General features: G+C 36.7%; 1 protein-coding gene across 1 annotated transcript in view; it reads right to left on the reverse strand.

Annotated features, from left to right (window-relative positions):
• The window catches only part of Rfx3 (regulatory factor X3), a 249,935-nt gene that overhangs the window by 39,254 nt on the left and 186,501 nt on the right, over positions 1–24,180 (reverse strand). Inside the window, exons 8-12 of the mRNA XM_038310780.1 lie at positions 20,824–20,943; positions 10,238–10,359; positions 8,343–8,455; positions 1,391–1,506; positions 794–948 (exon numbers count right to left, since the gene is read on the reverse strand). Of these exons, the coding sequence (XP_038166708.1) occupies positions 794–948; positions 1,391–1,506; positions 8,343–8,455; positions 10,238–10,359; positions 20,824–20,943 (626 nt within the window). The remainder of the gene's footprint in view (positions 1–793; positions 949–1,390; positions 1,507–8,342; positions 8,456–10,237; positions 10,360–20,823; positions 20,944–24,180) is intronic.

Below are 24,180 nucleotides of genomic sequence, written 5' to 3' on the forward strand. Positions count from 1 at the left end.
ACTGCCAATGTCACTAGCTAAAATATCGCTTTGAATGTCAGAGTGGAAACAGTCCCATTTCTTTAAAACTTAAGGTCACTAGTATGGCTCATCCAGGTATAAGGCAGCTCCAACATCCTCTAACAATATGTGTAGTGGAATTTATACCAATAATTACAGAGAAAAGTTTATTTACTACAACTTGGTTACTGAAAAAGGTAAATGGAGTTCCCATTCACTTCATAGTGGGTCAAAATACTTGTGTAGTTATTAGATTCTTCTCTCAAAATACTAATTAACCAGTAGTGTTAATGGAAACTGAATTTGCAGTTCTGAAGATGGCACAGGTGACAGAGTAAATAATTTATAAAGGAATTCAACTCAACTGGAAACCACAATCAATTTATTTCAAATCCCAAGCAACCATGAGAGAGAATGGTCTGCAACTAGAGACTTGAATATTTTTTGGCTATATGCAGAGAACTTCAGTAGAATAATTCTACTTAAGTAGAATAATTTTGCATGGTTGGCTGAACTAACATTGTTCTTACAATTGGTTTATTGAGGGTGTCATAGCTGCACGCTGACTTTTAACAGTAATAGTAACGTAGAAGACTAGAGCACAGGCCATTTTCCTTCCACCGCAGTATCCCTGTAGGTTCTCTGCATGCAATGTTCTATATGCTGCATGTTTTTTTATCTGACAAATTTAAATGAAACTAGGATAATTCCTGATTGCAACATCAATCCCCAAAATTGCTTGGGTGGTATGTATGAGAACAAAAACATCCGTAGTCGTCTCCATTTAACTTACTAGGAATGGGTCTAAGGACGTCGGGGATGAGAATCTCCACCAAAGCCTGGTACATCCCATGGTCACAGTTACACATCCATTTCAGGATAGACTCATGTTTGCACAGAGTTATCAGCTTTGCTTTCGGAAGTCGACTTTCTATTTCACTCAGATTGCTGGTGTGAATAAATGTCGCAAATGAATAGATGGCAAATGAGGATAAAACAGAAAATGGACTTTAAAAATAGTTTATCAAATATTACTGAGGTTAGAACTATATTGCACTGGTGTCACATGGCTGGACATATATGTATGTATGTATATATATATATACAAACACACCCCCAGAGCTACCTATGTACATTAGTATTTTCTTATGGTCTGAAAGATAGGATAGTAATCCACTAGCATGACACAGATACACCATAGTCCCCCAAATCAATAAAATGGGAGCTACACACACTAAAACCTCAGGAGAGCAGTCTGGTGTCTTCCTGGGATGGTCAATCTACTCAGTGTTACCAGGTAAGGTTCACAACTGGTATACATATCTAACTTAATTAGCTGTGACATCTACTTCGTCATGAAAATGAATCAGAAAAGCATAGTGATCCTGACCTTGATTCAGTAATGGTAGTGCCGTCAGTTGGAGTAGAGGGAGAGTAGCGCCAGAATGTTTGCCATAATTTTTCTATCAGGCTAAACTGAAGATTCACAACAACGTCCAATATTGCCTAAAAACAAAATGACCAAACCGTCATACTTCCTTTACGTCCCCTTGTTCTTTCTCTTTAGCACCAGATGATTCTTCCACAGCGGCTACAGTTCCTCCATGGTCTGAAAAACCCCATACACATTTGACCCTTTCCACGCTGCCTTGTTTGCGGTGATTCACACCAGCCATGTGTGTCTACCGAGCCTTAGAAATCTGGTGACTCCAAAACAGCATCTAAAGATTGTAAGTACTAAAGAAACACTGCATAGCCAAGACATAGAAGACACAAAAGACAGACAATTAAAATAACTAGCTATTATATTAATTACATACGTTAATAATATATTGCCTTTCAAAGATATAGTAAAACAATGCAAAATAAAATAATAATTTCTTTAATCATTTGCAATCTGAAAAACTAACACTACTATATTTCAATAAATCAGCAACAAAAGAAAATAGATAGTAATGATTTGTCTATATGGTGTGTTCTTGTTGAAATGAAAGCAGACTGAATTTTAACAACTCCAAAAGTACAAACATTAGCTACTAATGTTTATATCATTTCTGTGTTGAAACAACACACTGCATTTCAGACTGCGTGGTGGTTTGTATTATATGCCCCGTAGTCTTGGGCACTTGGATACTTGGTCCTCAGTTGGTGGCACTGTTTGGGATGCTTAGGAGGTGTGGCCTTGTTGGAGGGCATATGTCACTGGAGATGAGCTTCTTCATGTTAAAGACTCGTGCTGTTACAAGTTTTCTACATCTGTTCCATGCTTGCAATTCAAGATGTGAGTCCTCAGCCCCTTGTTTCTGCTGTCCTGCCTCCTGCTGGCTTCAATGTCTCCCTGCCATGGCTGATTCTTAGCCCTTGGGGACTATAAGCCCAGATAAACCCTTTCTTCTGTAAGTGTTCCTGGTCGTGTTTTTTTTTTTTTATCACAGCAATAGAAAATAAACTAATATAGACTAATTAGGTAATCAACTGAATTTTATGTTTATTGTTTACATAGTGTATCAACTATACTTTAGAGGCCCAGAAAATAGAAAAATAATAATTAGTAAAAGAATACTTTGCTCTTATTCTTTCCATATTTTGGTGATACTAACTGCTCAGATTTAGAAAAGATGATACCATAACTGATAGAGTTTATGTATTGCATCTCCTTTATTGATATGGAACATTTCAAAGTTGGGAAAAGAAATGGAAAGTAGTAATCTGCTTTTATTCTTCATATTCTAGCTTTTAAATGACAAGGCATAACACAAGCAATGAATTAATTTATTTATTTATATTGCATTCATATTAGGTTACACTATTTTTCACACTCTGTTAAATTATTAAAATATAATCTAAATCTAATGTTTTCAGGACATTCCTACACAGACACTCCCACAGGACAACCTGTTCTAAACAATCCCTCAGTGAGACTCTTCCTGGGTAGTTCTAGAGGACTTGATAAGTTGACAATTGAACCAACCATCACCTCTCTCTACTCACACCTGATCAGCAAGGACACAGCATTCCAACATCTGAGTTCTTGGGTGGACAACCATTGCCCATCCAAAAAAACCAAGGGTTAAGAATGGTAATGCTCAAGTGTGGCAGATGGGGGTAAGGTTGATCTAATCTTCAAAGGCTGCTGATCATGGGTCCTAGTCAGGAAGAGGTAACCTATAAACTGGAGTCAAGAGGTCTCCAGACACTGATGCCTTTCTGGGAAACAAAGGGATAGGCATACAGTCATATTTGACTATATAATAACGTGAATTCCCTACCACATCATACAATTTTACTTTTGTATACTCCTATATAGATTAGTTTAAGATTACTGTTTTTTTTAACTGTGGGTCCATCTTGCCTTGAGTTTTAGTTTAAATTTAGTTTCCAGAACCATTTTCTAGAATTACCAAGTGTTCTTTTTCTTTTGTGATGATGTCAGCTTCTGTCACTTCCTCATCTAACTTTTGATGACCATATTTATTTTTAGTCTGTCACTCTAATCACTTTATAATAGGGCCTTCGGCTAACAGCAAACATGAAGCCAAAGAAAGTTTAAAGCTGTGATTATATTGAATATCAAAAGGCTGGTGTGTAGGCAGTATAATGGGTTTGATTCCATCAATAACTGAGAACTAAGAAGATTCCCATAAGGATCTATAGAAGTTCACAGAAGGCAGAGAGAATGGGGACAACCTAGAGTCCATCTGAGGATTTTAGGAAAAGTCAACTCTAACTTCACACCACTTGTCTAGATCTGGGCTGAAGCATGAGCTAGAGGAAGCCTTGAGGCTCACAGAGACACAAAGCACATGCACGAGGGACATGCTCTGAGAACCAGCAGGGGATGCTGCAAGTGGCAGACAGTGGAAGGGAAGTCAGTTCATTATAAAACTTTTCAATACGATTAAAATTTGCCGAAGGCAAGCTCTGGAAACAAAGTAAGCATAGTTTCCCCTCATCTCCTTCGAAACCAAAACCCTCTCCAGAAGGAAGTGTTTATATCTGCTTCTTTAGCTGCAGCTTAAGCATATTCCAAGTGATGTCTCTAAAGTATGAGGCAGTTAATACTTTACGTACCTCTGAGAATAAAACTAGTGATACTTAAAAATAGCTTGATAAATATATTACAAGAATTCCAAATAAAATAATCCTACCGTAAAAATATAAACTATAGAAAATATGAAGCAAAACGAGACAAGAATTTCAACACATCGCAAATCCAGTATCTTCAAATTAATCTCAAATAACTCTTTGAAATTGATACCAATACCAACATCATTTAAGGCAGTTTTGTAAGTGACTAAAATACTATTATTTTTAAATACATAGGCAAATAAAAATTAAAATAATCCATATTCTACTGACTATGGCAAATGACTACAGGATTGAATCTGAGAGCCAGGCAGCTTTATTTAAATTGTTCTGAGATGTAACAAAAAAGAATTAGAATTTTAATTTTCTAAATATACCACTCTGTTCTATGGGAGATGGCATGAGTATTGATAACTGAGAAACAAGTGAGGTTCATTTTTGTGAAGTGTCACTTCCTACACAGATTAATTTTTGAGTGCCCAATCTCTTCACATAAAACATATTTATTCATTACAATCAAAATTTTCATGAAAATTGTATAATCTATAGACTATTTTAATCTTATTGGAGGCATCTGTTGCTTAGCATGATCTCACTGTACACTCTTTAGCAATGTAAATAATTATACTCCAATTTACACTCTGAATAAATATGAGTCACTCAAAAAATCTGAATTATACTTGTACAAGCTAAGCTGCGTACAGAAGGCTTTATTTGGATACAGATAAATGAGGAATTGTTTAAAGAATTTTCACATAATTTTTATTGAACATGATAGGTATAATTTTTTTTTCATGTGTACAATGATAATGTAGAAATATTCCAATTCTCAGAAAAACATACTATTCAAAGGGTAATAAATACTAACTGGCTTATACCATGCAGAAGTATTGGCAATGAGTAAGACAGGTTAAGACCACTTTGTCAAGCAAAATGTTGAAAAGGAGAGGGCTTGTCCTTGGTTGTCAATACCTAGCATCTCTGACAACCTCTTGGGTTCACTCAAGTAATCTTATTTCTGGAGCAATGGGGAAAAACCTATATAATGCTTTAAATGAAAACTTCTTATTTCATTCTTTGCTGTCAACAGGCAAGAGGACTTGTCTAGAAATCACAGGTTACTCCTTAATTTGCCTGCTGACAGGCCACAAATCCTGAGATAAAGCTACTTATATCCTAAAACCACTTAAGAAAACTCTGCACAACATATTCTCCTTTCTACCAGGTAACAGATGCATTAAAGCACCGGAATGGAGAAACTTCCCTCCTATACAATGTCACCAATTCTGACACAAGAAGAAGAGTAGGAGTAGGGTCAAAAACATCAAGAGAAGCCTTAAGTAACCAAACCCTCAAACAGTCTTAACATGTTTTAAGCTGAGACTTATTATTTCATCCTTCACTGTCAACAGCCAAAAGAAATTCTCTAGAAATCACAGGGCAATCCTGAAATTGTAGGCAAATCATAAATACTCCTGAGATAAAGCTACTTCAATTCTAAAAATCAGTCGAAAGGATCCCTAAGAAGAACAAAGTTCTTACTAAAGTATGTTTAAATAGCAGCACATGTTTGTGGAATTCAAGAGGGTCCACTGAAAAACTGACTTTCTACTGATCATGGCCTCCAGTTTTTGTTTTGTGTGTATGTTTGTTTGTTTTTACAAGGGCACTGCATTAGTTACTTTTCTCTTGTTGTGATAAAACACCATGACCAAGGCAACTTACAGAAGAAAGTCTATTTGGGCTGATGGCTCCGGAGGGTTAGAGATAATAATGGCAGTGAAAAGTCACTGCAGCAGGAGCAAGAAAAAAAGGGCTAATTTGAAATGCAAGCACAAAACAGAGCAAAATCAAAATGGGGGGGAGGCTTTAAGATCTCAAGGCCCACCTCCAGTGACATATATTCTCCTAAGTAGCCTCCACAAACAAACAAACAAACAAACAAACAAAAAACCACCAACTACGGATCAAGTATTCAAATGCCTAATACTACATACAGGGACCATCTCACTGAAACCTATTCCCTGGCTCTCACAATAGCAGAGTTACATTATAAAGCAAAGTCCATTTAATTCAACTTTTAAATTCCCCATAGTTTTTCAGTCACTATACTGTTTCAAAGTTCAGAGTCTCTTGAGAATCAAGGCAAATCTTTTAATTTTAACACCTTATAAAATAAAAATTACATATGCATAACATATAATGGCACAGAATATACATTGCTATTCTAAGAGGAAAAATGGGATAATAACAAGGAAATATTGAACCAAAGAAAGACTGAAAGAATAGCAGGGGAAACATCAAATTTTCTAATGCCATATCTGATAACAAAGGGCTTAGATGGCTCAGCTCCTCTAACTCTGTGGCCTGAAACATACATCTTCATCTCTTGGGCTGGTTCCATGCCTCATGTGCAGGTATCTCATGGCTCTAAAATCTCTAACATCTTAGAGTCTCCAAAACAACCCAGGGTTCATTTACACAACTTCATTCAATGAACTTTCAGGGTATCTTCCCCTGTCAGAACCATTAGGCATGGACTCCCCTACCACTTGTTGCCTGGCCTCACTAAGCAGTCCTGTAAAACCACCTCCTTATCTTTCATGGCTCTGAAGCCATCACCACATGGACAACACTGAGGAGTCTGGCTGTCAGCTTGGGATGTACCGTGGCCCCTTAATCCACATTAGCAGCAGCTTTTAATTGAAGTGGCTTTCCAGAAGCTTAAGAAAACACCTCATATTTTATTTACAAATTGGAAGCTTAGCTGGATGAGGTCTTGCCCTGAGGGTACCTTCCCTTTATTGGATTGCAGATCTGACCTATCCTTAGTGGCCCCAATCTCTTTAACAACTGTAGCCTTGTAGGACAAGTCTTGACAACAGCATTAAACTAATCAGTATCCTTTGAATTTCTGTACAGTTTGTATTTACTTCTGAACCATTTTTATTATAGATCTACTTAAGAGTGACTACTAATAAGTAAGAGATTGAGTTGATATTAAACTGTCATGAAATATCCTCTACCAAAAAAAATGAGTTCACTACTTTTAAGTATTTATTTATTTATTCTTAGGCAAGTTCACAGGGTATGGGCAGAAAGTAGCCAATTCTTTGCCCAAACATCACGGGAAGAGACTATAGTCCAGTTACTAATTTTGTTCCACTCTGAAATCCTTTTCGCTGGGCCTCCACAGTCCACTCATCTCTCAGCACTACTGTCTTCCTACATCCTATTGGATTGGCCCCATCAGGCCCTATTTACAGCTTTCAACCATTTTTCTAGTGCAAAGTTCCAAAACCTTCCATATTCCTCCAAAAAACAACATGTTACGGCTCTTCACAGTAATAGCACACAGTCTGGAACTAATTTCTTTATTAGTTATCTTTCTATTGGTGTGATTATACAACATAACCAAGGCAACATATAGGAGAGTTTATTTGGGATTGTGGTTCCAGATGATTAGAGTCTAAGATAGCTGTCCAAAGGTAAGGAAGCAGGAACAGAAAGTGAAGGGCTCACATCTTGAATCACAGGTACAAAGCAGAAGGAACAAACTTGAAATGGTACAAGTCTTTAAACACTCAGAGTCCATCTCCAGTGACATACCACCGCTAATAAGGCCATGTTTTCTAGGCCTCCCTAAATAGGGCTATATGTTCATATACCCAAGAATATGAGGGATTCAAACAAACACAGATATTATTAACAATTTACTTTTCCTTGTGGAAATATATTTATGTAAGTTCAAAGGTCAATATGTTATATAAAATTTCTGTATCTTTTTTTTCTTTTTTGCTTTAACATTATACCTTGGAGCATATTTCCTTTTAGTACATTTAGAGTTTTCAGTCCTATGAGTGTATAGTAGTCCAACCTATAAATTATAGAAGACTTAATCTTTCTCAATTAGATACTATAAGCAACCTATTAAAGAATAATGCAATAAACTCCCTTGTACATTGGCTGTGTCACACATATGTACAATTTTTTTGTAGACAGACAGACCCAGAGAAGAATTGCTATATCAAAAGACACAAGGATCAGTTTAAGAAATGGATAATAAAACATGTTCTCACTTTTTTGTATTCCTTCACTTTGCACTGAGACAAGAAGGATTTTATTAGTGTTCAAAGAAATGCTCGAAATAACTAGAACTTCTCTATTCTCTAGGAAAAAAAATCTTTATTATTTTGTTTTTAACAAATTATGTGGCTAAACCTAGCATGTGCTCAGACTATGTTTGAAGGTCTTACCTCACAGTGCTCTCGATAAAGACTCTGCAGTGACTTGACATCTTCGAAGGTAGTTCCATCTGGCAGAGAAGAGATTTCAACTTCTCCAAACTCTGGAAGTGCTCGAGATGCATCTGTTACCATGACAACACAACAGAAAAAAGCTATTGTGGATGGTGTCAATTACAGATTAATGAGGGAAATTTTCAGAAGACTAAAAAGGAAAGAAAATTTAGAGATCAGAGTGCCAAAGATCACTGACTTTCAAATTAATATTTTCCAGCCAAACTTAGTAACATTATCAGCATGTAACATGCGAATGAATGGAGTATACATGTGAATTTCGTATAAACTAAGCTTTACTCTAATTAAAATGGGCATTGGATAGGTTCTTAGTAAAAGAAAAACAACCTGAGCTTGCCAGAATCAATTTTAGTTATTTTTATTATTATGCTATCCAACCATATAAAAATAAACATAGCCTTAAACTCATTATGTTCATACCTTTTACACAATCATAAAATGAAGGTTATAAAACTAAAAGCCAAAAAGTTAAAAAAAATAATATTAACAACAATAATTTGATGTGATGAATGATGCTATCCTATAATCAAATCGTCTCTAACACATGAATATGGTGTCAGCTGCTGTGCACCAGTCTTCTGATTATAACACCTACACCAATCTGCTCTTCCTGGGGGCTACCTGCCCCAATACAATTCTGCACCCAAATGACTATGACACATTCTGCTGCACAGAAACATCATGTATCCCTCTCTTGATGACACTATAATTCACACATCACACATGTTCTCTCGCTTTTTCTCTCCTTTTCTCATTAGCCATTGACAATTAGTAATGTACTTTGGTGAGTTCCTTACCATAAATTCAAAATTAAAGGAAGAATAATATTCATTTACAAGCTCTAGGAAACTTATGTATATTTTTAATTTTTTTGAGACAGGGTTTCTCTGTGTAGCCCTGTTTTTAATTTCTTTTTAAATATTAAACTCAACTACCACTACAAAAGAAAACATGATATTGTTTTAAAGCTCAATGGGGCACTTTGGCTTAGGAAATACTGCTATAACAGTGTCAAGAGCAGGAGCTTTCTAACCTGAAAGTCTATGCCAGCTGTCTCCATTGGCAAGTGCACATAAACACATACACACATGCACACACACACAGACACACAAACACACACATATGCACACACACGCAGACACATACATGTACATACGCACAGGCATGCATACACAGAGAGACACACACATACACACAGATACATAAACACACACACACATACATGTGTGCATACACAAACACCCCAATAGCAGTTCTATATATTGGCCTACTGTTTGGAGACTATGCATACTAATCGATGGAATAGCTGTCAACTGAACTACCACTTTTGCTCCTCTGGCTCCAGCTTAAATATTCAAATGTTCAATTTCTGCTTCTAAACATTTTCAGTATCAAGAAACGTGTATTCTTTCTATACAATTATAAAAATAGGAAGCACTGTAATCGATTTAAAAGAATAAGTTATTTAAAATGTTCATAATTTTTCTTATCTAAGACTATGGATATGTAACTTTGTATACAAGGAAATAAGAATTCGTTTGGACTGGACATTATTTCTGAAGTAAACACAAAAAAGTCACAAAAGTCAACTGTAATATAAACTCTTGAAAACACTTTCATAGCCCTGAGTTTTTAAGGCAGATGCATTCAAGATTTCATAGAGCTTAATACTTCAATAAAGATGAACTAGAACTATCATTTAAGGTTGTAGTTTCAGCACCAAACCTCCCCCTTTAAAGGAGTTAACATCCGAAGACATTCTATTCGGAGAATGTTCTCTTCAAGATCCTAAGAGCAACGACTATGCAGCTAGGCATTGCACCTTAACATACCTAAAAACTGTTGATGATGTTGACTTTGGGCAATTACAGTTTGCTCAACAGATGTGCCTGTCTGTTGGCCACTTCCTGTGAAACCATCTGCAACCCCATCCACTTTCTGCATAGGCTTGTACCTAAAAATATTAGACGGGAAAAAACAAACAAACCAAATTATTCCTTGCTTTATTGTACTCCCCAAACTTTTAAGGCATTCGGTTTTAATCTAGTTCTGTCAATGTCTCAAGATAACTGTCGAATGTTTCTTCTTGATACTCTCATGAAGTCATGTAGAGACCTTTTTTCCCAATTGGAAAAAGAAAAAGGGAAAGAGAAATCTGAAAGAAATTCATTTGTGAAAATCCAGAAATTTACATAAGATTGAAAGAATGAAAGAATTATGAGGCATTTCTTTGGACAACAGAGGCAAAGTTGCTCATGCCTATAGTCATAGTATATATTGTGAAAGAAACTTGTGGTGGCCATTGGCTTAAGGTAAAAAATGTAAATACACTGGAACTTCACTCTGAATGAAGATAAAAGACTTTGCAAAGAAATGAAGGGCTTTCAGTTAACATATTTAAAATAAGATCAATTTACAAATCTTATCACACTGCTCTTCGGATTTCTGAAAGCCTCTTAGGCATCTGAACACATTCATCGCCTTTGATTCTTATCAACATCTGCAAATACAAATGCCAGGCGCTTCAGTGTGCAACAAAATAATAATTCATCTACAAACCTAGTATATCTAATTAGAGATAAGAGGACTTGGTGGGATTTAACTCAGTGTAAGGGCACTTGACTAGCAAGCACAGGGCCCTAGGTTTCCCCCAAGGAAAAAAAATTATACCCACAAAAAGTATTCAGTATCAGAGAACAATAGGCTTTTAGGCTCTAGTTCTAGACTTCATGTACATTCGTTGCTACTAAAACAGAGAAAATGTGCTATAGTGTCAAAAAACAGACTTCTTGGAGGCCAAACATCACAAACATCATCACCTCACTGCCTCACCGGCACCACACCACCAGCAGAACCATCTCCATACCATCACACCATCTTTACTACCACCAGCAGCAACACGGCCATTATCATTACCACAGGCATCGGCGGCACCACCACATCTCCATCATACCAAGCATAAGCAAAAGCACACCTACCACAGCACCAGCACCCGTACCATCCGCACGTGCACCACCACCAGCACCACCAGAAGCCGCAACATCACCACCAGCATCAGCACCAGCACCTGCACCACCAGCACCTGCAACCATCACCATACCATCCTTACCAACGGCACCACCGTACCTGCATCACCATCACAGCATCAGTACTACCCAGTACTACCACCAAGAGCCCGTGCAAATCTCCCCAGACACTAAGCACAGACTAATATGCAGCAAGTATATTTTCTTTTGTTCAAAATGTACTTTCCTTCATTTTGGATATTTAAGAAAATGTGAAAACTAAAGATTATGAAGTTAAGTAGGAAGATCCTCGTTTACATTACAGTGTTTGTCTTTCAATCCCCCCCCTTTCTAACAGTATTTAAAAATTTGCATTTTCTCCACCCTGATATGTGGTCATTATGAATGACAATGTACCTAACACATGAGGAGGACACACTTAGAGACGTCTCAATTCTGTCTAAAGATAGTAAGTGATTGGACCTAGTGAGCACCATACACACAGTGCTCAGATGAAGTCACTGGGAAAGGACGCCACGGGGGCGGAGGATGAAAGAGGACACAGTAAGCGTCATCCTCACTATAGTTTCAGTCCTAGCCTCTTCAAGCAGAAATCACTGGTTGCTGTCCTCTAGAAAGGAACTCAAACCTGGTCTCATATTTAATGGGAAACCCTTCTGCTCCACAGTATCCTCCTGATACTTTCCTCCCTGCAGATCATGTTAGAGGAGTCTAGACACTCTTTTCCTGGCTGGTGGGCTGTGTACCTGAGTGGGGCAGCAGTGAGCTCGCCATTTTGTGCTAGGAGACTTGAATGATTTCATGCTTATCTCATGAGGAAAGTTTTGTTGGTTTGTTTCCTCATTGATTCATTTAGGGTTTAATTTGATTTTAGCTGAACTTCTCCATACACAAAAATTCATAGCAAAAATAAAATAGTATATTTGTTTAAGCATGTTTCCTCATGGTTAAGTACATTACCTTAGATAAAAATAGTTCAATTTCAATTATTTAATCTGGCAATATTTCCTATAAATTCAAAATTATTAAGTTTTAATATTAGATTATGAAATGACTGTGATTTCTGTCTATTTTTAATCATGCTCTTTTTATTCTACACAGCATTCAGTCCTATAGACATGAATATAAAGGGCAAGTGAGATTCAACCTGAAAGGAAATGCTGACAGCAACTACCCTTGTGCATTTTCCAAGGATACATACTACATCCCAGTCCACCTTCACAGACTGCATAGCAAACCTTCTACCTAAAGGCAAAATTATTTGCCTCCTTGGGAAGAAAGAGTTGACCAGTATCATAAGCAGTGGAGGGCTCTAAAATAAAGGGACATTACATCTTAAAATATGCAACCAAACTACAATGAATTACAATTAACACATGATTATGTACTAATAATGTTATTGAGTTGGAAGCACTATACAATATTATGTGGGAGATATAAAATCCATGAAAACAGCTTACAGGAAGAATGGAGCTATATATACATATACGTTCTAAAAATACTTTTGAGTCAATACTTAGAGGAAAAAAAGAGGACAATCAGAAAATGCAGTTAGAACTGGACAATGAGTGTTCCCATATAACCATAATAGTAATGATAGCGAGTGTTCCCATATAACCATAATAGTAATGATAGCAGAATAAACAGTGGATTGAAAGACAGACAAAGATGCCCTTCACATACTTTTCTTTCATTGTAATGGAAACTGGGTAAGCCAGAAACTCTGTGCCTCAGGCTGAAAGGTCTGGGGACAACTCTGGGAGGAGTTTGTGCCATGAGCTTCTCCAGGGCACCGACTGGCTTCTGCTCTCCTCATGTCTAAGGCAATGACCTCACAGTGCCACAGTCTCAGTTTATTGCTGAATAGCATTGGCTTGGTACTTGGAGGAAATCCCCAAAGTCATAAACTTTGGATTCAGGATGACCTGATGTTCATTCTCTTGATTCTAAGGGAAATATCCATCAATTATCTTAGGTGCCTGAGTTTTCCCAAAGCAGGAGGACCAAACACACTCAACGGATGCTAGACAAACACTCGTGATTGTTGATTCTTCCTAGAAGAGATGCCTAGAGGTGACATATATTGGTCATTCTGAAGCTTTATAACCAATAGCTAGGAAGTAGCCTTCCTACTCAACAGTACTTGAGTAGGGGGATTGGAGCTGGCTTTAGGAAAGAGATTTCCTAAGTAGCTTGCATATCCACAGGAACCTCTTATCTCTAGGCAGGCACCTTTAGCCCCATGTTGTAGAAATATATCCAACATTAGACACTGCACACTTCTCAAAAAATTCATAAATTAAAATATTCCTATAATATACATTAATTTAAAATGAACAACCAAGATCACACTATTAACTAGTCTTAACAGATAGTACATCAATTTATCACGTAGTCATTGAGTATTACATATGATATGGCCTTGTGCATGCTCAGTTTTAGCCAGATGAAAGGCAAACGTAATATTTTTAAGTTTTTAAATATTTTATTGATTTAACATAATAATTCTAAATTATCTTAAATCTGGATAAATTTCGTTATCCTTTTATTATTAAAAGATGATTTTTTTTCTTTTTTCTTCCTCAAATAAGCATCAAAAATACTACATTGTAAAAGGTAGGAAAATTGATTGAAAGCATAGTACTAGCAAAAGTGCATATTGAATCCTTTTGAAGTAAAGAGCTCTCAGTATTTAGAACTATACCCTCAAGTAACCCCATTTACTTTGCAAATTACTTCTAGGTTAAGTTTTCTCATAGTAGACTCAGGGTTGTTGGGTTATGCATGTTCATAGGAGAGACCAGCATTTTATTAAATGAGGCAGCAGCTCTTGGTTTCAAAATTAGTAAGGAGCAAATGATCATTTTAACAGCTTGCAGCTCCATGGGCAATCAGAGCTAACATTGTTAATGATTAAGAAATGAAAGACGCTCTGATGTCTTAATAGCTGAGTGTATGCTTGAAACCTGTCACTAACACAGAAAACTCGGGAAATTGTTAGGAATCTGCCCCCATGAGGTTAGCTGTAGCTGTTATTTAGGGCTTGGACAGCTGTGCTCTACTGTAGAAGTAATATTCTGTCAATATTCATGCAAGCACAGACACTGAAGCAGCCCAGTGAAGGCAGAGAGCATTACATAGTCATCATTACTGGAAAGAGTTTTCAGCACACCAAATGAAACAAAAGTCCTTTCAAAGCTGCTGAAAACTGTCCAAGCAAAAGTCAACAGAAGAACTACCTAGACAGTTATAAAAATAATTTCCATGAAGAAATAAAAATGCCCAGCTAACAATAATAGCAAGAAGTTAGAATATTCTCCTGGTTTCTTGTAATGTTCTTTGGAAAAATTTCCCTATATATTGAGATATATATTGGAAATGAGCCAAATGACATAAACATGAATGAATCAGAAGAAAATAGAATGTGGAGAGATCCATTCTTTTAGAGGAGCAAATGAATCTTAGAAGTCACACTAAATATTTAAATGACTTATAACACCACCCTCACTAACTAAAGATAGGATTTCTTTTCTCTTCTTCTTGGTAACTCAGAAAACTTGGCTATTCACTATTTTTACATTTGCAATAATGCAAAAAAATATAACAAATTCAAATGGGATGGTTGTCTTAAATGATAATGAATAATGAGGACCATTCATTTTTTTTTCTGAATATGGTCTTCTAGGTGTTGAGGATGTAATGTTTCAAGAAGTAAGCATAATCTACTGAATTTATTTACTGAGCCCTCCTAGCATCAGGAACTTACACAGGTAGAAGCCTAGAACAGTGATTCTTGCAAAACATAAATGTGTGTGTGCATGGGTGCATGCATGTGAGTGTGTGTCACTTCATTTCCAGCTAGCCCATCCTGTTACAGAGATTCTAAATATATGCCCTCCATCTCTTCTTCATTTAGAGAATTACCACCATCTTGCTCCACCTGTCTAGGAAAAAATGGATTGATAAGATTCTTGTATAAAGCACAATTAATGGGGCTAGTTTCTTGTAAGTAAATGAAATATAATTTCCAGATGAAACTTACCACATAAAATGAGACTGAGGAGCATTTTTAAGTTCAACAGACACTCAGAGCTGTATTAGGTGGTGACTATGACTATTTATTAAACTTTGTGTACATCCCTTGAGTTCAATAATTCTTGAGGAGTTGTTCTTTAGGATCCTCTTGACTATAGTGCAATGTGATCATGATGTCATGAACTAGAACGCCGGCAAACCAATGATAACTAACTACTTCACCAAGCAGTCTCATGCTTCCTTACTGATGTTCCAGAGTGAAGTGCACAGTTAGCAGTATCTGCTCACTAAAGAGTTCTGTCACTCTTAACCACCTCAGAGAAATGACCCGGTCCTCCAAGCATAGCTTTGTAATAATCCAAGATAATTTATGGTCTAAAAAAAGTACGATGAACTATTAACACTGACCAAAGCTGGGAACTAATATATTTGAAGTATATATAAGCCACACACATTACATTTTGAAGGTGCCTACTCTTCCAAATTTTGAAAAGAACTGTTAAAAGAGTTTTCTGTAGTGCTTATAACAGCATGCTATTATGAAGAAAAATAACACTTGAATGTTTCCAGCTATAAAATATTTTTTCCACTTGAACTATAAAATGATCTCTGAAGTTCATTTCCATTTTAAAAGAAACTGAGGCTCAAAGTCATACAAAATAGAAGTACCACTTTAAATAGAGCGCTTTTGTTTCACCTGTCCGAAGCTCCTGGCATTAAGAACAGTCCAATGACAAACGTCTTTGGATGTCCTCCCTCACATCTGAAGTAAAGGAGTCTTGCCACCCATTCCTACTAGACCTCTCTTATCTACTCATAGTGCCATAAAGGCTTATTCCTCTTCCTAGCAAGGGACCATTCAAATGGGTAGGTGACACATCTTCCCCTTACAACATTGTGATTTTGACCTGGATTTCATGTGCATTTTTGGCAGAGGTCTCACTATGTAGCTGAGGTTTGTTTGAGCTTGGAGCAATTCTTTTGCCTTAGTCTCCCATGTGAAAGGGAGAGGGAAATTCAAAGAGACGTGGAGAAGAAGGGAGGCAGAGAGGGGCATAAACCACCATACTTGGCTATCTGCTTTCTCTCGTAAATGCATATTTTTGTTTTTGTTTGTTTATTTGAGTTACTTGTGTCTTCAAAGATAGATTCCAAACAAGAATGGAGATGAGAGGGTCAGTTCTTGTCCAGGCTGCTATATGATGACTTACCTATCCCATATAGACACCATGTCCTTAGAAACCAAGTGATATCCTCTTCCTACCTTTCTGTCACCCTGTGTTCTTTTTTACATGTGATGTAAGCAACTGACGACTGTATGAAATTGTTGAGAAATTATAAATGTATTTTAATATTTTGAGAGTGGCTATTGGCACCAGATATGGTCAGGCACACTGTCAAGAGCACATGGCTCCTTTCCACCAGTTCTGAAACAAGAATCTAGAAGAACAGTTAAAATACACATGTCAAGACTTCTTATGTATTTCCTTAAGGGTTAAATATAAATGAAACAAACACTTTTGCATAATTTATAGACCTGGAAATTATTGATCTCTTTATTTTGGTGCTTGATGACCTATGTGTTGTCTAAATTAGTCAAGCAATTAGTACATGAGTAAATATTCTTAAAATCTGGAGATTACCTCATTTAACTGTAATGTTTATTTTCAACAGAAGATACTGTATACATTACTCACTTTTCTCCTTTTGATTACCCACAGTTGACAATATTTTCACAAGGCAGCTATCGTATTTTGTTATGCTAACTCTGATCATTAGAGTGACAGCACAAAGGGCTGATGGGAGTGCCTTAATTCATTTGTCCATTCACTGTCCACAGACCATGGTACAGAATAAGCCTCAAGGGGAGGCAAGACTATTATAATTTTTATGTCAGTAGTTATACCCCACAGTTGCTTGGAATCAAGCAGGCTCTAATCTGATCCTTTACTTTAGATAAATGATTTGAAGATGGATTCATCTTTGAAATATGGGAAAAGATATCTGCTCCTCAACCAGAACTTTTTCCATTTATCACTTGATGCATGGCTATGCTCCACGATAGCTTGGAAAGGCATCTGATTTACACAGAAGTAGAAACTGTCTCTATTGCCCAATCGAGTTTTCAAACTAGATATATAAAATCAAACACCCAAACTTAAACTATCAAAATAATCAACACATATACTTGACTTCTAATTACAAAAAATATGTGAAACATGTAGTTTAAACCATGTAAGATATGGAACTACAGATGCAGACAACGAATCATGGAATATTCAGTCCAAATATGCTGAAATATTAAAATCTACTACCTGTTATAAAATAATTTAAACCTTTCACATGCCATTTGAAGTTTAACAAGAGAGTATGTTTTCATAAATAAATTTTGATTTCATTAAAATATTCAAATCTTGGAATCATCCAGACATTAAAAACTTATCAGATAAATGATGAAAATAATTATTTTTCATCATTTTCACCAAATATTCTTAATGTGACCCTTATATCCAGACAAAAGGAAAGAAACACTGTGCAGTGGATATGCTCCTTCTGCAAGCTGAAGCCTCTTGAGAATCCCAAAGCCCACGTACTAAATAACAACACTGCCATCATTCATCGGGATGCCATCTGGAGAAGCAAGAGCCTAGCCAGCTGTGATGGCGCACACCTTTAATCTCAGTACCCAGACGGCAGGGACAGGAGGATCTCTGTGAGTCTGAAGCCAGTGGGCTGCATGGTAAATTCCAGGCCAGCTGAGACTAAATGGTGGACCCAGCTTCCAAAAAAAAGTGCTATCAGAAGAAAAGAAAATCCAGTTCTTCTTTGGTATTGTAACGCTTTTCATTCATAAGAAAGCAGACCCCATAAGACACTGGTATTGGTAGATTTTATTTATATAATAAGAATTCTATATCTCCATAAACATGTTTACATTTTATCTTTTTCTTTTAGCAATTGTCACCACCTGGAGATATGTATCAAAGGGTTTCATGGCCCCTTAGCCTTTACAGCTCTTGCATCTGTTTAATAGACGACAATAAAAAAAGGAAAAAATGAACAGAAACAGTATTTGCTTACCTAAGTCAAGCTTTTTATAAAGATCGTTTTTATGCAAGATTACTACATTTCCTCATAGGTAAATCACAGGATGAAACTGGCTTCACTTAGGTACAATTAATCAAGCTTTTGTTAGTACTAATGTTTAAATATGTTATTTCTTGATTTCATCATTATCACATTCTGCATTGCTGCTAAGCTTCGGGGAGGAAATCACATCAGAAAGTATATTCTATAAATTATGTTCTTAATAAGTGGAAAGATAGTAAAAACTTAAGATCATCATAGTTTATTATAATATAAACTATTGCTACCACGTATGGTACTAACCTATGTTTTATTTAACAGTCCTTCTAAATTCATTTTCCTACCTACAGACAAAAAATAACTAGCAATTAAAAACAAAACTGAGAATCTGTGGGTTAAAAATCTTCAAATAATGACCAGCCTTGACTTGTATCTCCAGGCTGGGACACACTGGAGGTTGTGAGCACACTGAAACTACACAGCAGGAGTTCATGTCCACACCGCCATCTCTTCCCATTAAGTATGTCTTGCCCAAATCAAAAAGTTATCTATCTAAAAAAATTCATTGTTTTGCTTCAAAGCTTGAAACAGCTTTAAAGCTATTTTCTACACACACAAAAGCAAACTTATTGCTTTCATGTAAACTAAATCATTTAACATGTGGCTCAAACTACTATATAAATTGTATCTCTCACTAGACAACTTGGCATCTTTTCTACTTTCCTTCTGCAGTAACAACTTAAGCAGTTCATGGGCCACTACAGACAGCATCATCCTTCACCTTGTGTGCTTTTGTGCACACTTCCCTTCTGCCTAGGCAGTCCTTGTTTTTCTCACTCTTGGTCCCTACTCAAATACACTTTGTTTCGATGAGGTTTTCTAGTCCTCCCTCTCCCAGAGTTTGCTTAATTACTCTGTATTCTATAGTTCATTGATTAAAACTGAATTTTGCACAACGGATTGCATTACTTTACCCTCTCATTCTTCACACACTTTGTCTTTTTAAAGGCAGAGACTGTCTTATCCTTGAATTTAGAGCCTAGCACAGAGTAGAGCTTCAATGAATATTTGCTGACTAGAAGAAAAGCTATTATGTAACATTTTCTTGCTATGACTTAGAAGTCACTGTGTGTACTACACTAGCTTGGATGAAATCTTGCCTATACAAATAACTACTCGATTGAAGAAGAACCTAATGAAATCATCCCTTTTTCTTAATTACTTCTACCACTTCAGTTGAAAAGAACAGTTGTAATTACAGAGCATAGGTAAGCTACACTAGCAAAATCAAAGTTTTTAAAATATTTATTTTCTGTAAATTGTGACAACAGTCATAAGTGACTGGAAGGGTTAACAACAGTGTAGTGGTATATATATTCCATCTGGCCTTTGTGAGACATTTGAAATCATGGCTGCTCATGCTTTCATTGTCAAGGATTATGAGCAGAGACCAGACAAAGTTGCTTTTTTAAATTCCAAGAAATATAATTCTGTCTACATCCACCTATTCATTCATCCACCCATGCATCCATTCATCCATCCACGAATGCATGATCTATTAAAGTTCTTACAATTCTATGTTCATAAAGATTAGATTAAAAATGTAAGAAGTCCCAAAGATCCTATAAGAACTCAGACTTAGTCAAAAGAATTAGTTGGGACAGGTAGGACTGTTCACAAAGTAAAGCTGCATGCTGTGCATGGCTGATGACCTCATTGATTGGAACCCATGGTGGAAGAAAAGAACCAAATCCTGAAAATTATTCTCTGACCTCCACCCACCAACCCTCACAAAGACATCAGACACAAGCATGCCCAGGTGTGAGTGCATGTGCACATGCGCGCGCGCACACACACACAATCTCTTTCTCACATACACATTCATACTTGCAATGTACAATAAATAAAGCTTGAAAAATGATTCGAAGGATGTAAAAATACTATGTCTTCTGAACACTAAAATTAAGTTTCTCCAAAGTACAACTTGCCTATGTGCACTCCTTACTCTTCATGTGTCATTCACTGTATGAGAAGTAGTTTGGGACATCACATTTAACTTTAGGGGCCCAACACATTCAAGGATAAGCTATGTTTTAAAAACTGCAAAAGGATCACTGAAATTCTCAATGACATTTAAACGCTATCCACAGTGAAAGCATGTCAACGGTAGCAGCAGTCCCGTGCATTTGTCTGTTCTATTTGTTCAGAAATAAGAAGACTATGGAGTTAAGATGTGTGGAGTGTTGACATAACAATAACTCAGAATGTACCTTTGCTTCTGTTGCATGGGTTGTTGTCTCATAGCCATATACTGCATATCTTCTTGTAGACGATTAAGAGGAGAATCTGGCTTCACACGAATCCCATAGTAATGGTACTTGGAGTTTCCTCTTCATAAAAGAACATTAAATATAGAAACACGAAAAGTCAGTAACAAAAATATTAACCATTAACTTCACACAGAAGAATTTGGTTGAAACATGCAAACACTTCACATTTAGAATTTATCTTTTCTGGATGCCTGTTATGTTTCTCTAGTGACATTCCAAAAGTCAAAATAAGATTCCAAAACGATCACCTCAAGGCAAACCTTTCCTTTAAACTTTAACTTCAATATTCACCACATAGCCCACTTGTCCCACTTGCATTAATTTATATTTTAACATCCACTTCAAGCTTAATTTAGAAGGGATAATGGCGGGGAAAGAGTTTGGGTCAGTCACAATTCAACCACAAAGCACTGTATACTGACAGCAACTTGCTATAAATACATTGAGAAAAAGTCTTTATTCTGTAGTCTTGGATTAATTCTTTGTGTGTTTATTTTAGAAATGATGGTGTAATAACATTTTTAGATGCTATGGTGGTTTGTTTAATGTTTTGAAACCTAAAAAGGAAGAAGGTACTTAACATATGTCTTTTAAATTACATTTTATTATTGATTTAATTGACTCATATCTGTTTTTAAAGATTAATATCTGTTGTATACTAATAAGATATACTATAAAAGATTAGGACATTTCCCTGTAAAAACCGTGAAGTCCCCCTGGCATAAAAGTTTTGGAACTTTTTAGTGTTCATGAAAAATACCATGCTTGATATTAGAAATGACAATTTTTATCCTGAATGGAACTTGCAAATTCTTGCAAAAATAACATTTTAAATATGTAAATTCTTGCAGAGAGACTAGTTTTCACAAGTCTATATATAGCATATGTCAGTGAGTGCTCTTCCAATTTTTTCTTTCATTTACAAAGAGAAATGTAAGTGGTGTGTGGATTAAATATTTTTAATGAAAATAGATAATTTTACTTCCAAGACTAACAAACATACATTAGATGAGCCATACATTTGAAGAGATATTAAAGCCATCAAATCCCTATGCTTGAGGAAAACGAAAGAAACAGAAGTGAAAACTTAATAACGGCAGAGAAACACCTTCTACCTGAGAAATTAGATCTTGTCTACAAAACCTACCAAGATTAGAGCAAAAACCTACAACAAAACCTACCAGGAACACACTGGGTAGTGTGCTATATGAAGTAGACGTTGTAGAAAGTAAAGGGAGGGGCAGGGAGCAGGAGGCATGAATCATAGGGAAGTTCACAAAGCAAACTGATGCTTTACTTCTGAGACTCAGTTTCCTACCAATCAGCTTCGGGCTTGGAGTAAGAGGAAGGTCTTTTATTTCCCCAGGAATGTCCTGGGAAGAGACCAGGGCCATCCTCAGTCAGATGTACTCTGCAGATGGGATCATTGGAAATGCAGCCTTTGCACTGCTTTTGTTAGAAATGCGCTGGGTTTATAGGCTTACTGTTTACATGAACGCCAAAAGGAGGCATGGTCTGGTTTGGATAATTTCACTAGACAATCCTCTTGACAGATAATGCTTCTAGAGACAGTTTACTTAAAAACAAACAACCAAACCCCATTCTCCCCCCCGCCAAAAAAACCCCATGAGATTTAATCTGCCTCTTGATCTATACTGATCTTCCTTCCATTCCTTGGAGCAAGAGTGAAAAGCTGGTATTAGTTTCCACAGCAGAAGAATCTCTGAGATTTCACCCCAACACCATGGGCTTCCTCTATTAGTACTCGCCCAGCTTCCTAACACTCTATTTGTTTAAACCCAACCCATAGCATTTATGCCCTCCTTATTCTCTTAGGCTTTCCTTTCCAACTCAACTGCAAACACCACATGCAATGTTAAAAGGATTAGGAGACAAAATCCTTGGGGGTAGGAAATCGAAAGTAAAAATTGCAATACTGCAGAATGTACTTGTAGAATATGGATTCTACTCATTCACAAACCCAAACAACCCCAATTTTGTCCCTTTCTATTTTAAAGATGTGTTTCAAGGTTTGAATAGAGCCTCAAAATAGGACCCATTGAAATCCTTTCTAGTAACAAAAGCAGCACAACAATACAGCTATTAGAATGTTGACTAAAGCCTAGAGTTTCAAAATATTGGCACCATATGTGTAACTACTGAGCCATCAGCTAGGAAATACTAGGTTAGGTCTCCAAATAATGATTTTCCTGGTTTTGGGGGGAGGATATACAAGAGAAACAAAAGTTCTTTTTTTCAAAGGAATGAAAGCTAGTTTCTTCAGTCTGAATAGACAATCACATTCTGCAATTTAAAATATACTACCTTTTGAAGTACCAAAAGAATATATTTATGAAAGAACTGAACCTCTGGCAATTTGAAAGTTGCACATTTGCTTCAAAGCAAGCAAAAGGAAAAATTCACAGTTCAAACACATACAAACTCTCCTAAAACTAACACAGTAATGAGTTTCTGGACATACTATCCTAAAATATGGTACTCAAAATTGGAGAAAACAGCAGAAACAGGCCATGGAGTAAAAAAAATTCTCTCACTTCTTCGCCAGTGAAATGCATGATAAACACAGCTGCTCCTCCTTGTTCTACCTTGATGTTTCTTAAGATCCCCATGCCAGAGGGACCTTCCTGCATCAGGAGGACGGGGCTACCTTTCTGCGTGAGGACACAGCATGGAATCTGAATGAAGGGCCTTCCTGGGCCACCACTCATCCTGTTTATAACTGCAAATCACACCACTTTGTCCAATCATGCTTCTCCAGGTTTGCCCACTTTTTCAGAGTTTGCATAAAATCACATCTTTTCATTTCTTTGATTCTTTATATATAGGCATCGTTTTTATAATTTTCTATAAAAATTATACTACAGAAATGGGTTCCTGCTTAACCTTTATTTTCTAGTTGGGTCTCCTGAAAAGAAAGCCCTCACTGAGAAACTGCCTAGATCAAATTGGCCTGTAGGCATGTCTTTGGGAGGATGTCTGGCGGGTCCAGTCCAGTGTGAAGTGATACTATGCAAAGGTAGGTGTGGTCTTGGGCTAAGCAAGAGCCTGTGAGTTAGGCAGCAAGAAGCATTCTTCCATGGCTCTGCCCTCCAGGTTTCCGTCTTTAGTTCCTGGTCCTGAATTCTATCAAAGGTGGATTGAGACTTGGAAGTGTAAACCAGCTAAGCTTTTTCCTCCCTGAGTTGTTTATCACAGTAACAGAAAGGAGGCCGGAGCTCATAAGTATGTGTTTCACATGTTAAACTGTGTTCTGCTATGAAGATCTGAGCCATTTGT

Source organism: Arvicola amphibius, chromosome 1 (assembly GCF_903992535.2).
Source record: "Arvicola amphibius chromosome 1, mArvAmp1.2, whole genome shotgun sequence".
In the NCBI taxonomy this organism is placed as follows: Eukaryota; Metazoa; Chordata; class Mammalia; order Rodentia; family Cricetidae; genus Arvicola; species Arvicola amphibius.